At 32.4% G+C, this 14,960-nt stretch overlaps 1 protein-coding gene across 4 annotated transcripts in view; it reads left to right on the top strand.

Moving 5' to 3' along the window:
- LOC139524341 (multidrug resistance-associated protein 1-like) overlaps positions 1 to 14,960 on the top strand; it is a 93,358-nt gene that overhangs the window by 12,148 nt on the left and 66,250 nt on the right. For all 4 annotated transcript variants that reach the window (XM_071319105.1, XM_071319107.1, XM_071319106.1 and 1 more), the window contains exons 2-4: positions 3,523 to 3,699; positions 7,120 to 7,254; positions 14,314 to 14,442. In XM_071319105.1, the coding sequence (XP_071175206.1) occupies positions 3,523 to 3,699; positions 7,120 to 7,254; positions 14,314 to 14,442 (441 nt within the window). The remainder of the gene's footprint in view (positions 1 to 3,522; positions 3,700 to 7,119; positions 7,255 to 14,313; positions 14,443 to 14,960) is intronic.

A 14,960-nucleotide genomic window follows, 5' to 3' on the forward strand; every position in this document is an offset into this window, starting at 1 on the left:
GGAGCCTAAAATATTCCAATTATGAATATGAAAGAAATCCTTTAAAAATATTTTAAAGAGATTTTTTAGCTCACCTGGCCCGAAGGGCCAAGTGAGCTTTTCTCATCACTTGGCGTCCGTCGTCCGTCGTCCGTCGTCGTCCGTCGTCGTTAACTTTTACAAAAATCTTCTCCTCTGAAACTACTGGGCCAAATCAAACCAAACTTGGCCACAATCATCATTGGGGTATCTAGTTTAAAAAATGTGTGGCGTGACCCGGTCAACCAACCAAGATGGCCGCCACGGCTAAAAATAGAACATAGGGGTAAAATGCAGTTTTTGGCTTATAACTCAAAAACCAAAGCATTTAGAGCAAATCTGACATGGGGTAAAAATGTTTATCAGGTCAAGATCTATCTGCCCTGAAATTTTCAGATGAATCGGTCAATCGGTTGTTGGGTTGCTGCCCCTGAATTGGTAATTTTGAGGAAATTTTGCTGTTTTTGGTTATTATCTTGAATATTATTATAGATAGAGATAAACTGTAAACAGCAATAATGTTCAGCAAAGTAAGATCTACAAATAAGTCAACATGACCAAAATGGTCAGTTGACCCGTTTAGGAGTTATTGCCCTTTATAGTCAATTTTTAACCATTTTTCGTTAATTAAAGTAATCTTTTACAAAAATCTTCTCCTCTGAAACTACTGGGCCAAATTAATCCAAACTTGGCCACAATCATCTTTGGGGTATCTAGTTTAAAAAATGTGTGGCGTGACCTGGTCAACCAACCAAGATGGCCGCCACGGCTAAAAATAGAACAAAGGGGTAAAAATGCAGTTTTTGGCTTATAACTCAAAAACCAAATCTTTTGGGGAAATCTGACGGGATAAAAATGTTTATCAGGTCAAGATCTATCTGCCCTGAAATTTTCAGATGAATCGGTCAATCGGTTGTTGGGTTGCTGCCCCTGAATTGGTAATTTTGAGGAAATTTTGCTGTTTTTGGTTATTATCTTGAATATTATTATAGATAGAGATAAACTGTAAACAGCAATAATGTTCAGCAAAGTAAGATCTACAAATAAGTCAACATGACCAAAATGGTCAGTTGACCCGTTTAGGAGTTATTGCCCTTTATAGTCAATTTTAACCATTTTTCATAAATTAAATTAATCTTTTACAAAAATCTTCTCCTCTGAAACTACTGGGCCAAATTAATCCAAACTTGGCCACAATCATCTTTGGGGTATCTAGTTTAAAAAATGTGTGGCGTGACCTGGTCAACCAACCAAGATGGCCGCCACCGCTAAAAATAGAACATAGGGGTAAAATGCAGTTTTTGGCTTATAACTCAAAAACCAAAGCATTTTGAGGAAATCTGAATGGGATAAAAATGTTTATCAGGTCAAGATCTATCTGCCCTGAAATTTTCAGATGAATCGGTCAATCGGTTGTTGGGTTGCTGCCCCTGAATTGGTAATTTTGAGGAAATTTTGCTGTTTTTGGTTATTATCTTGAATATTATTATAGATAGAGATAAATTGTAAACAGCAATAATGTTCAGCAAAGTAAGATCTACAAATAAGTCAACATGACCAAAATGGTCAGTTGACCCCTTTAGGAGTTATTGCCCTTTATAGTCAATCTTTAACCATTTTTCATAAATCTAAGTAATCTTTTACAAAATCTCCACTGAAACTACTAGGCCACAATCATCTTTGGGGTATCTAGTTTGAAAAATGTGTCCGATGACCTGGCCATTCAACCAAGATGGCCGCCACGGCTAAAAATAGAACATAGGGGTAAAATGCAGTTTTTGGCTTATAACTATGAATTCAAAGCATCTAGAGCAAATCTGACAAGAAGTTAAATTGTTAATCAAGTCAATATCTATCTGCCCTGAATTTTTCAGATGAATTGGACAACTGGTTGTTGGGTTGCTGCCCTCCAATTGGTAATTTTTAAAGAAATTTTGCCGTTTTTGGTTATCTTGAATACTATTATAGATAGCGATAAACTGTAAACAGCAATAATGTTCAGCAAAGTAAGATCTACAAATAAGTCAACATGACCTAAATGGTCAATTGACCCCTTAAGGAGTTTTTGCCCTTTATAGTCAATTTTTAACAATTTTCATTAATTTGGTAAATATATGTAAATTTTTACCAAATATAGTTCTCTGTTACTAATGGGCAAAGTTCATTATAGACATAATTGTAAGAAGCAAAATCGTTCAGTAAAGTAAGAACTTCAAACACATCACCATCACCAAAATGCAATTTTGTCATGAATCCATTTGTGTCCTTTGTTTAATATGCACATAGACCAAGGTGAGCGACACAGGCTCTTTAGAGCCTCTAGTTTATTTCAAAGGTGGGTTTGATTTTGGGAGTTTTGGTCCCAACAGTTTAGGAAAAAGGGGCCCAAAGGGTCCAAAATTGAACTTTGTTTGATTTCATCAAAAATTGAATAATTGGGGTTCTTTGATATGCCGAATCTAACTGTGTATGTAGATTCTCAATTTTTGGTCCCGTTTTCAAATTGGTCTACATTAAGGTCCAAAGGGTCCAAAATTAAACTTAGTTTGATTTTAACAAAAATTGAATTCTTGGGCTTTTTTGATATGCTGAATCTAAACATGTACTTAGATTTTTGATTATGGGCCCAGTTTTCAAGTTGGTTCAAATCAGTATCCAAAATTATTACATTAAGTATTGTGCAATATCAAGAAATTTTCAATTGCACAGTATTCAGCAATAGCAAGAAATCTTCAATTGCACAGTATTGTGCAATTGCAAGAAATTTTCAATTGCACAGTATTGCGCAATAGCAAGAAATCTTCAATTGCACAGTATTGTGCAATAGCAAATATTTTCAATTGCACAGTATTGCGCAATAGCAAGAAATATCTAATTGCACAATATTGTGCAATAGCAAGAAATTTTCAATTGATTGGAGTTATCTTTCTTTGTCCATAATAGTAGTTTAATCAACTTAAATCATTGTTTTATACAATATATACAATGTATATTCACTTTTACTACCAACTGATAAATTAAAACAATCTACCATTCAGTGATAACAAGCACCTTTTGTTACATTTAAATATTTTATGATGTATTTAAATGAGTAGTTATTGTTCCAAACTCCATTAGAAATTTGAATTGAGATCAGTTTTGGAAAAACGGAAAGGGGGATGTGAAAAAAAAAAATGGGGGGGGGGGGGTAAATTTTTCTCATTTCAGATTTCATAAATAAAAAGAAAATTTCTTCAAACAATTTTTTGTGAGGATTAATATTCAACAGCATAGTGAATTGCTCAAAGGAAAACAAATATTTTAAGTTCATTAGACCACATTCATTCTGTGTCCGAAACCTATGCTGTGTCAACTATTTAATCACAATCCAAATTTAGAGCTGAATCCAGCTTGAATGTTGTGTCCATACTTGCCCCATACTTTTACCAAAAGGATATTTGCATGTTTGAGGTACCAGCTTTGATTATTTATTTAAATATCAGGTTAACTTCTTTTTTTAAACAGGATGAGACCAGATTACTGAATGGTAGCTACCCAGAGTTCACAGACTGTTTCCAGCAGACGTTACTTGTTTGGGTGCCATGTGGTTTCCTGTGGCTCAGTGCACCGTTCTACCTTTATCATCTTCTGAATGTTGATGGAGTTACTCGTCCCCACTCATTCCTGAGTGTGGCTAAAACTGTTAGTACATGTGTAATATTTCTATGGTTTCAACTAGTTTGATTTAACCCTGCTGCATTAACTAGTACAGTCAGTTTTTGGTTTTTTTCGGGTTTATGTTTTATTTTTTAAAGAGTTTGTTGTTGAATGCAGATTTATAACAATCTACACATGTAGATGATATTTGATATTTTAACAACAGGGCAATTTAGAGTTTGAGACAAAGATATAAGTATAAATCCTGGTCTCGGCACCAATATCTTGAGGGTTATTGTCTTTGTAATACTTGTGGAAGAAAATAACGTATTGCTAGTTGAGATGCTTTATGATCGTAAGATAAATACATAGGTTACAATAGCGTTACGTTACATTAAAAATGTGTGCGCGAAAGTACGGGAAACAATTACATAACATAACGTTCTAAAGTCTCTTGGCCTATATTCACGAAACCCTGTTTATTGATTGAAGACCATATGTTGACCTCAGAGTAGACGTCATTTGATGTAAATTTTAGAACTGTTTGGTTGTTGTCCTATTCGCTGTTTCAGAATGCATTCTAATGCATTTTGGGTTAAATTTCGACAGCATACAAAAAAATGTTGTGATTGGTTAAAACTCTTTTTAACATAGAATTCATCTAATGATGATGTGACATTATGTTCATCTTAGGGAAAGAACAATGAAATTGCCCAATTTTTAGGATGTAGGCAAGAGAGTCTTTCTGTCTGTCCCATTTTTGTTTCCACTGTCTAACTTAAGTTTTTCTCATCCAAATTTTATGAAACTCATTCACCATGCTAAGAATCATAGCTCCCTGACTGAGGTTGAATTTGTTCAATGAGTTACTTACTGTTCTAAAGTTGTGTCCCATTTGATCTTTTTTAAATTTGCAATGCTTAGGCAGGGGTATTTGTGTGCTCATACAAATTCTTCTTTTATTTCATTTAGATTCTGAAACAGCTGATTGATGCTCAACCTACAGTGTGTTTTATTCATTTAGTAATTTTCCTGCAAAATAGGAGACAGAAATTTTAATGTTTTAAATATAGTATTATATGAAAAAAAGAATCTGGTAGCTAAATAACCTTTGTTGATTTAACTGTTTTTTGAAAATTTATTTTATCAGTGTTATTGAATTAGGTTGAAGTTAGATATGAAAAGATAAAAAATCTCTGTTTAGTAATTATTTTATTGAAAAAGAAGGGAAATGTAAATTTGATTGTGTTAAGATACTATCTGGAAGTTTTTAAAGTTTGCATTGAATTATAAGTCAAGTACATTTGACTCAAAATTTACAAAAAGGTTTTTCATTGTATTCCCATGTCATAGTTTAAAAGGTAGGGGTCATATTTTTTTGTTAATGTATTGTCCGCCAAGGAAACCTCTTGGGTAACAAAACAAAACAGCTATAACTTGTTACCGTATTTATTCTATTAAACGCCCCGGGGGCGAAGACAATTTCTGAAAGGGGGGCGTCAATTAGAGAAACGAATTTCGTACCTTACTTCATTGAGCTTTACCTGAATTTTGTTGAAACAGACTATAGTAACATACAAGTGTTTCTTATTGTCTCCATAATCTATAAATAGCGTTTATCGGTAATGTGACCTCATCTAATAATTAGTTAAAATTTATAACGTACTGTGTAACTGACAGATCTATTTTTGGAACTTGTACACACTGTGTTGTATTATCGGAGTGGATTAAAACATGGAGGGGGTCTCATTAGGGGGTTCTGATCCCGGATCCCGCTTACTGTTTTGTCAGATTTCGGTTTCCCGCTTACACTATGTACGTAAGCAATTCTCAATTTTTTTGCAATTTCCCGTGTCCCGCTAGACTTCATCTCCGGTTTTCAGGCACAATTTGATTTTCACGTGTTACGCTTACAAAAAACCCGCAATCCCACGTCACGCTTAGACCCCAATGAGACCCACCATGGACGTTATTGATTTTTCGTTTCATGTTTCTGAGTGACCGGGTCGATGTCTTTGAAATATTGTAATGGGTAAGTTTTAAATTAATTTTTTTAACTACAAAATGGGGGCGTTTATTAGAAGTCAAAAGTTCTGAACACACTATTTTCGGTAGGGGGGCGTTAAATAGAAGGGGGGCTTTAAATAGAATAAATACGGTATGTCCATTTAGATAATAAAAATTAGGACCCGTGATATGTTGCAACAGTCTTAAATTTACATCAGATGTTGCTAATAACTGTAATAGTATACTGGTATATGACTTCAGATTCTACAAGAAGAGTGTTCCTAATCTCTAATGCTGCAAACTATATATATAGTGTAATTAAGGTAATTCAGTGGTATAGAAACAAAATGACAGAATTTTCTTATACTTTGCCAAAATAAAGATTTTACTTATGCTTTTTTCAAAAAAATGATAAAAAGTAAAGGTCACCATGCTATTTTTCAAGGTACAAGTCGTTCAAAATTGCCAAAATTTGCTTAGATTGTTTATGAAAAGATACATTTTTGTGCATAGAAAGAAATCTATGAGACAGAATTTTGAAATAAAATATGAGAAGATAGGTTTTATAATATATTTCAAGAAAATAAAATGAAAATATGGTGTCACCGAACTTGTTTTCTTTCTACAATTAAAAATTTCCTTGTATGTCCAGAATAAATTATGTAATAAAAGATAAAAGAGTTATCTCCCCTTAAATGGCTTATTTGAAAAATTAACTCTATAAACACAAATATTCGGTATTTGTTAAAACATTTTCGATAATGCAATGAATGACTAAGTTTTCATTATACAAAAAAACAGTGTAATCAGTAAATTGTAAATCTGTCTCTGAATTTGCAGATTTGGGCAAAGAACTAGACTGATTATTTACTGTGATTGTACATTTCAAGATACCTGTAGTAGACTACCCTTGAAAAACATTAACCAACTGGGCAAGGGCTGTAAAGCCAGTCAAGGTCAAACACTTCCATCATCAACAACCTTTATTAAATCATTTATTTGGGATGAAATCAATAAATTATTTCCAAAAACTTTTTAAAGTAATTTGAAAGCAGACTTTTGTTATATTAACACCATTTAATGCAGTTTGAAATATGACTTCTTTATAATTATAAATGATTCACTAAACAGCAAGCTATAAAGGGCTCCAACATGATAAGTGTAAAACAATCAAACATGAAAATCAACCGTCTAATCTATATAAAAATAAATAACAAGAAACACTTATGAATCTCATCTAAAAATGACAACCACTGAACAACAGGCTTCTGCTTTAGTACAGATGCATAAATATCAGCTGGTTTAAATCTTTAAACAAGTACAAATCTTACACCCTAACCTGAGACATATGCATAAGTATTCTTCCTTAAATGACCATGTTTCAATTTTGATAAGGTCACTGTTGAATTTTTATTTCTAATGAAAATTGATTAAATTACAATGTATTATATTTTTCAGTTTGTTAGTGGTGTATTATTTTTCCTGTCCATTATTGAATTATTACGAGATGCTAACAATAAAGATGATGAAGAAGCCAATAAAAGAACTCACAATTCCCTGTTTGTAGCTCATTCACTTAAGGCTGCTACCTATGTAAGTAGATATATGAGCCACATCGTTTAGAATTCGACCATGTGCAAATTAAATGAATATCAGGTTTTTACCTGGTTGAAAAATCTCTATGGAAATTCTTAATTTTTATGTTTTTAGGTGTAACACCACTAATTCAGGCCCGGCCAGAAAGCACATACCAGAAAGTAGTACATATTTAACACAAAATAGTTCATACGCATGGACATAACTTTCAAAATATTTAGAATATTTTATTAATTTTGGTATCAAATGAAAGCTGCATGACTGGTGATCATTGCAGAACAATTTTTGACTGATAAATTTAAATAATAAAAAAATGGCATAAAATTTAAAAAGGAGGGTACATTTTGCCTTTTTGTCAGATCGGAAGTACCTGTTTTGGTACATCCGAAGTTCCGGGAACCAGTTCTTTCTTATATGCCATGTAAGGTATGTTGATTTTTTCAGTACAGGACACCAGTAGGCGAGTGATATGAGAGCCAAATTTACATTTTTAATGCACCTACCTAACACACGGCTAAATTATATATCACTAGAAAGCTAAGAATGTGTACTTTCTAAATATCCCGGTCGTCAAAAGAAATTATGGTGCATTTTTTTTTAAATCGAGGTCAAAGGTCATGGGTGGAATTTCAATTCATGGATACTTCCAGTTGTAAAAGCGAGTCAAAACAAATGCAAAAACGAAACAATTTTATAGGAATGCTGTATTACTGTTGGGAAAATATATTTCTATCATAATATTAATTAATTTTGGTTGATTTTAACGGTAACACATGTTACATAACGTTTTCTCTCGGAGTCTTTGAAAATCAACCATTTAAGTCACACACATGTATCTGTAGTCGCCATTGCATTATCTAAATCTTATAATACCTTCATATCACTTGATTGCACGTATTTACAAACATATATCTGCAAATTTGATATAAATAATCCGAAACAAAATATTTTAAGCAAGAGGAAAATATAACATGACGTATTTTTAATTGTTTAGAAAAGTCCCCATGATGAGCTGTTCATTAAAATTGAGGAAGCGTATGGTCTCCTGTTAGTTTGAAAGCCTACCAACCGTTTCAAGATCAGACAACCATAGAGCAGATTTTCTTTTATTATTGTAGTGCAATATGTTGATATATAAAAAAGAAGATGTGGTATGATTGCCAATGAGACAACTATCCACAAAAGACCAAAATGACACAGACATTAACAACTCATACATCACTAAATCAGATATGATAAGAGTACTAACAAACATAACTAAAATGAGTAAAGTGCTACTAGTATATTTATATCAACAAATTGATAGTTTTAATATAAAACACCACAAGGAAAATATGATCACTCATTGTACGTCAAACTGTGTTTGATTTTACTTCAGTCGGCTGCCGTGTATCTGAGATATATAATTAATCAAACAACACTTGACAAAGTAGTTTGTACTCTTTTTAAATTACGCTAGGGATGACGTTCGGCTACTTTGGCACTAAGTATTACTTTTTTTTTATCATGTTTCACCGCTTCAAACGGAGGACAAGGCTATCCTAATATTGAACCTTTTATTTGGCTTTCTGATGTTAAAATCCCGTTAGCGTATAACCTAAATGATCGAAACGTCGGACCGATGGGATGTTGGACCATTTAGGTGTCGGAATATTGCGATATCGGAATATTATAGCTTCATTTAAACTTGTAATCTCATCATTCTTATATCGGTCAACATATCCTTACAAAGACAACTTCCTTGGCATGGGCATATATCAGTACAGCAGAGGTTTTGCTCAAAGCGGACACAAGATCTACTATACAGATTGAATTAAAAATTTGGAATGGACATGAGGGATTTGTCAAAGAGACACCAACGGTTAAAAAGCAGGCAACGGCCAAAAACCACCAATGGGTCGTCAATGCAGCAAGAAACACCCTAATCTGGAGGCATTCTTCAGCTGGCCCCTACACGTACTAGTTTGAAATGATAATGGACGTCATACTAAGCTTCGAAATATACTCAAGAAGTTAAAATAAAAGTTTTACAAAACTAAGAAAGGCCAGAGGCTCCTGACTTGGGACAGGCGCAAAATTGCGGCGGGGTTAAATATGTTTTTGAAAATCTCAACCCTCCCCCTATACCTATACCAATGCGTGAACAGATCAAATCTTGAAGAAAGTTGAATGACATCATACCGGACCGATGTTGCCTTTTAGCCAACCAAAGTCATACGGAGATCTGTTATTGTTTCTGTAGTTAGGTCGACATTGTCTTGGATAAAATTTTAACCCCCAGAAGAAAAATAATGCCATGTAGAATGGATGCCCCATTTTTATTGTTACTAATCTCCCGATCAGTGAAACTTGTTGATAGTTATCAAAGGTGTGTCCATAAATACGGTGCATTTGTAGTGATAAACCTAAATGAAAAAGAGTAAAAAAAATATTTATAGATAATATACATTCTACTAAAGCCATACATCTAAGAACTTTGTCAATAGGAATATCGTAGGCTTTATTAACTGCCGCAGATGTGTCATCATCTAAAAGCTTAAGACAATACAGAAATGTTTTTAAAGCAGATGGCATAATTTCAATTGAATAATCCAGTGAAATGTTTTTAGATAATGGATAAGGTGATTGGATTACAACTCTACCCTATATCTGCTTCCGTAAAATACTAGTAGCTGCATAAAGTGCTTGCAACCAGTTTCGCAGTCACTGCTCAGATCTTTAATTTTGACAGACCGTATATCACAGTCATTTTAAACGGGTAATTTTCCGTCATTACGGCATAAGACAAAATTATAGAGCTACTGTATACAATATTGGATGCACCTTGGCCTTGTTGAAGCTGTATACATATAACTATAAATTGACCATGGTTTTTTAGTTTTTGTTGAAGCTGATCATATGTTGTGTAGTTTTCTCGGCGGCGATCCTCGGACAGAAATTAAGCCCTGTCCACTGATCAAGTAATTAAAGTTGTTAACCAGAATACTTCCTTGTGTACAGGCACGTCATCTTTAATCGTCGAAATGTCAGTAAAAGCTGTTTTATGTTCAGAACTAAATAGCTCTTTAATTTCTGATTTCAAATTTTGTAGCAAATATTTAGCGATGCAAGCTCGATAGTATAAAGATTTAATAGTAAAATTATGAGTTATTTTGTAAATCAGATCATTGTAGGAGATATATGTAGTAACACTCAAAACAGCTTGAGTTTGCTCCTCAGAGGATACCTTGTGAAGTTGTTTAACTTGCTTATAGGCTTTATACATTTGCAACATATACAAACAGACAAATTAGAATGAGTTGTAGATCTACTGCCCTCGTTGATATATGAGAAGAGACTGGTCGGTAGAATTGGTACATGTAGTACAAAGTCTTTGTACAGACAAAACAGAAGATGATAGGTTGTGCTTACTTTTGAAATATTTATAGCAACTCTTATGATATTTTGTATTTTCAAATGGGATGTTTTCATTTTTTCCATATTCATCGACCAGTCTTCTGTAAACTTTATCTTTTCGTTTTCCCACTGCGGCAATACAACTGTATCTTCATTTAAGTGTTTAACTACATAGTTTCTATGTAGAAAATACATAACAGACTATGCATCTGTGTCAATAAATGGATATTTTTTTTGCTTTTCAGCAAAGGAAGAGTTTCATTGTGAACTGGACTGTGAAAATTTGACACGACTCGGAATAATTTCTACAGTTTTCCGATACGATTCCTTATTTAGAAAGGGGTGAATTCTACAGAGCTCAAAAACTCTGTTTTACTTTGATTTGATCTTTATTTCGGACGATTTTATATCTATTTAAGCTACACTGAAGTTAAAGATAGAAATAGAGCCGTTTAAATATAATTTATCGTACCTAAAAGCACTATTAAGTACACGGAAATCGACTAATATATTCAGTAAAAAACGATAACGAAATAGATAAGGGATTCCGGAAATTATAGTGATTTTACCCAACATCATAAAATTACAGAAATTCGTGATTTTAAGAAATGTTGAGATAAAGTCTTGATCTTGAATGAAAAAAACGATAACTGACGAGTACTTTGGTGTGTTCTAAAACGGATAGAGAGCAAAAACATTTAATAAAAATTTAATTGTAGATCCGAAAAGGTCGGGATTATGAAAATTTTGGTACAAAATGTCAAATATTTAGAAGGAATACAAAAGCATGCGGAGTTACAGTTATAAATATTGTTTTTCATTATTTTGAGAATCTAATTCACTTAATTATTCTGTCTAAAAGAAGAGATACGACTTATTTCCTTTGCTTGAAAAACATGTCGTAATTTTATAATTTTCAACTAATTTCTGAAATAAACGTCAATTTTACAAAAACTGCACCGTACGATTTTGTGACGACCGGGCAAAAATCAAAGTTTAATCATTATTCTTTCATTTAAAAAAAAATTAGCCGTGTGTTAGGTGGGTGCATTAAAGTCCTTAACTAGACGTCTTTTTCAAATATTACACTCGCCTACAGAAGGTGTTGCTTTGACATGCAATGATTGTCACTTTATTTGAACTTAAGATAAAAGAGCTGTGACCACTCGAAATTGAGGAATTTAACATAGAAAGCAATGGGGCCATTAATTAGTGGTGTACTTCCTATTACAGAGAATCACCAGAAATCCAATTTTTAGAAGTTGTACCTATTCCAATGAAAATAAGTCCAATTTGATGTTAGTAATCATGTTTAATCATCTTTTTTTGGTCAACCGTCCTGCTTATGAGAAATTTAAGCTCTTAAATTGGCATACTCAAGTATGTTAGCCTTTTATGGACATACAGCATGCATGCAGTTAAGATTTGACTCCAAGTTCTTATTTTTGCATTTTTTCTGATTGAAATCAATAAAACAAGTATTTTATGACTTGTATATGGAACAAAATAGCTCTTGGTCAAAATAATCTTATGATTTTTCAAGTTTTTTTGTTTTTCTTATGGTAGCCTTTTACAATCATGGCAAATGGTACATACTCATATAAGAATTCTAAAATCTCACTGTACATGCAATTTTGAACCAGTTTAGCAAGTTATCTAGCTGAGGGATATATAAATTGCTCTTATTAATCTATGTTTTACCACAGAATTATGGTATATACAAAAAAAAAGCCCTTTTCCAGTTTCAAGAAAAAAGGGGGGATAATTTCTCATTTATGTCTTAAGTTTAAACTGATATATTTTTATTTAATGAAGAACCTCTGATAAAAATATGACTGCTAGTAAGCACATAGCTTTCCTAATAGAAATTAATAAATAAAACAATGATATTGAGAATAAAAAAAGTATATTGGCCAATGGTAATATCCATATGCAGTTTTCTTTGAATAACCCATATGTTACTACCAGTCCAATTTGAGCTTAAAATTAATAAATTAGTATTTGGACTAAAGCTTTATATGTTTTTTATTGCTTGAAATAGATCATAGAATAAAATAAAGTAATGCTCAAGTCAATATAGCAAGTTTGGTTCTGTTATAGGTGTAACACCACTAATTCAGGCCCGGCCAGAAAGCACATACCAGAAAGTAGTACATATTTAACACAAAATAGTTCCTACGCATGGACATAACTTTCAAAATATTTAGAATATTTTATTAATTTTGGTATCAAATGAAAGCTGCATGACTGGTGATCATTGCAGAACAATTTTTGACTGATAAATTTGAATAATAAAAAAATGACATAAAATTTAAAAAGGAGGGTACATTTTGCCTTTTTGTCAGATCGGAAGTACCTGTTTTGGTACATCCGAAGTTCCGGGAACCAGTTCTTTCTTATATGCCATGTAAGGTATGTTGATTTTTTCAGTACAGGACACCAGAAGGTGTTGCTTTGACATGCAATGATTGTCACTTTATTTGAACTTAAGATAAAAGAGCTGTGACCACTCGAAATTGAGGAATTTAACATAGAAAGCAATGGGGCCATTAATTAGTGGTGTACTTCCTTTAAGATGGTACCTAACATTACAGGGAGATAACTCTGTAAAATCATCAGAACATTTTAATGACATTGTGTTCATAAGGGAATATAAAGCTTCTCAATGATCAAAATAAGTGTTTGTCAAACTGCTATATAACCAGTGTAATTTTTCTGATTAAACCGTTGGTTCAAATTTTTTGAAATTTTTATATTTTTGTCAAAGGGTCAAAGTAAATACTTTGTCAAAATTTTAAGAAAATTAAACGAGCCAAATTAATTTTAGTTAAAAAAAAAAGTGTTAGGTACCACCTTAAACAGACCAAAATTCATCTTTAATTTTTTATATGAATGTAACAAGTCAGGAATATGACGGTTGTTATCCATTCATTTGATGTGTTTCAGCTTTTGATTTTGTCATTTGATTAGGGATGTTCCTTTATGAACTTTCCTCATAGTTTAATATTTTTGTAATTTTGCTTTTTCCCAAAATCAATAAAAGTATAATACATGTACATGTATACGTGCACTTGCATAAGGTCGATTTCTATTTGACAGCGCTTATAGTATATGATTAGGCAGTGTATTGTCCTACACTGTAAGTGAATTATTTCTTTATTCTGTAAAAAGACAAAAAAACGGGGTTTGCCCTTCTCTTCTGTCATTGAAGACTAAAAATTTATTATTAGAACTTTTTATTCAATAAATGGTTGCTGTCTCAATGATAATGATCATGCATCTAGTATGTATAGTAGGTACCTTATTTGTTAGTATACATACACAATGATTAGATTAGCCATCCTATGTGTGTGTAAAAGAGATAGAGAATTAAAAAAATAATTCTTGAATTAAAATAAGATTGTGGAAATTGTAATATTGCAATAACTCACTCATAGAAAGATAAATATTGCAACTTTTAAAAACTGGCAAAAAAGTATATTTCATTATTTGCAGTCAATGCTAACAGATTTAAAACAGCATTTTTCAAATTATAATAACTGTATGTTTTTTTGAATATATGTAATTCTAAGTAACCAGTATTTCTTTCTTGTTTGAATTCTTGATTATAAGTTTTCTAATGTAATGACATGTAAAACATTGGCTTTAATTCTATTTCAGTTGTTGACAGTAGTATTAATATACCTTGAGAGAATCAGAGGATTTGTTACATCAGGAGTTCTATTTATTTTCTGGTTTTTGACGTTAGTAGTTTCAATAATACCATTCTACACATTGATTGAACAAGATGTAAGTAATACATGATCATGTGACCTGAATTTCATCCAATGATATATCTTGTCTGTCTTTCCCTGTAGACATACCTTTAGCCCTTTTAACAAAAAATCTTAAGTGTAAAATTAATCCTATGATAAAAATATTTAGTTGAATTGTTAAGGAATATTTTAGACTTACAATAAATTTTACACTTAAATTTTTTTGTGAAAATGGCTACTGGTCTTGTTGAAAATTCGTTTGAATCCATTTAATTTCTTCACTATCTTTGTCTACTTTGAACCTCGGCTTGTTCTTATTGATTGTTGATGTTTTCCACCCCAGCAATACATAAAAATGAATACTTTTCATTGAAACCACAAGGCAAATGCTAGGGCAAATGTTAAGCAATAGAAAAGAGAATGAAAACAGAGAATGTGTCAAAGAGAAAACAACAAAGCCAAAGAGAACAAAACAGCCCAAGGCCACTAATTCATAAAGCTTTGTTTGAAACATCAAGTATTTTACCTCAATCTAACATAATTGCCATTATA

Source organism: Mytilus edulis, chromosome 5 (genome assembly GCF_963676685.1).
Source record: "Mytilus edulis chromosome 5, xbMytEdul2.2, whole genome shotgun sequence".
NCBI classification, from domain to species: domain Eukaryota; kingdom Metazoa; phylum Mollusca; class Bivalvia; order Mytilida; family Mytilidae; genus Mytilus; species Mytilus edulis.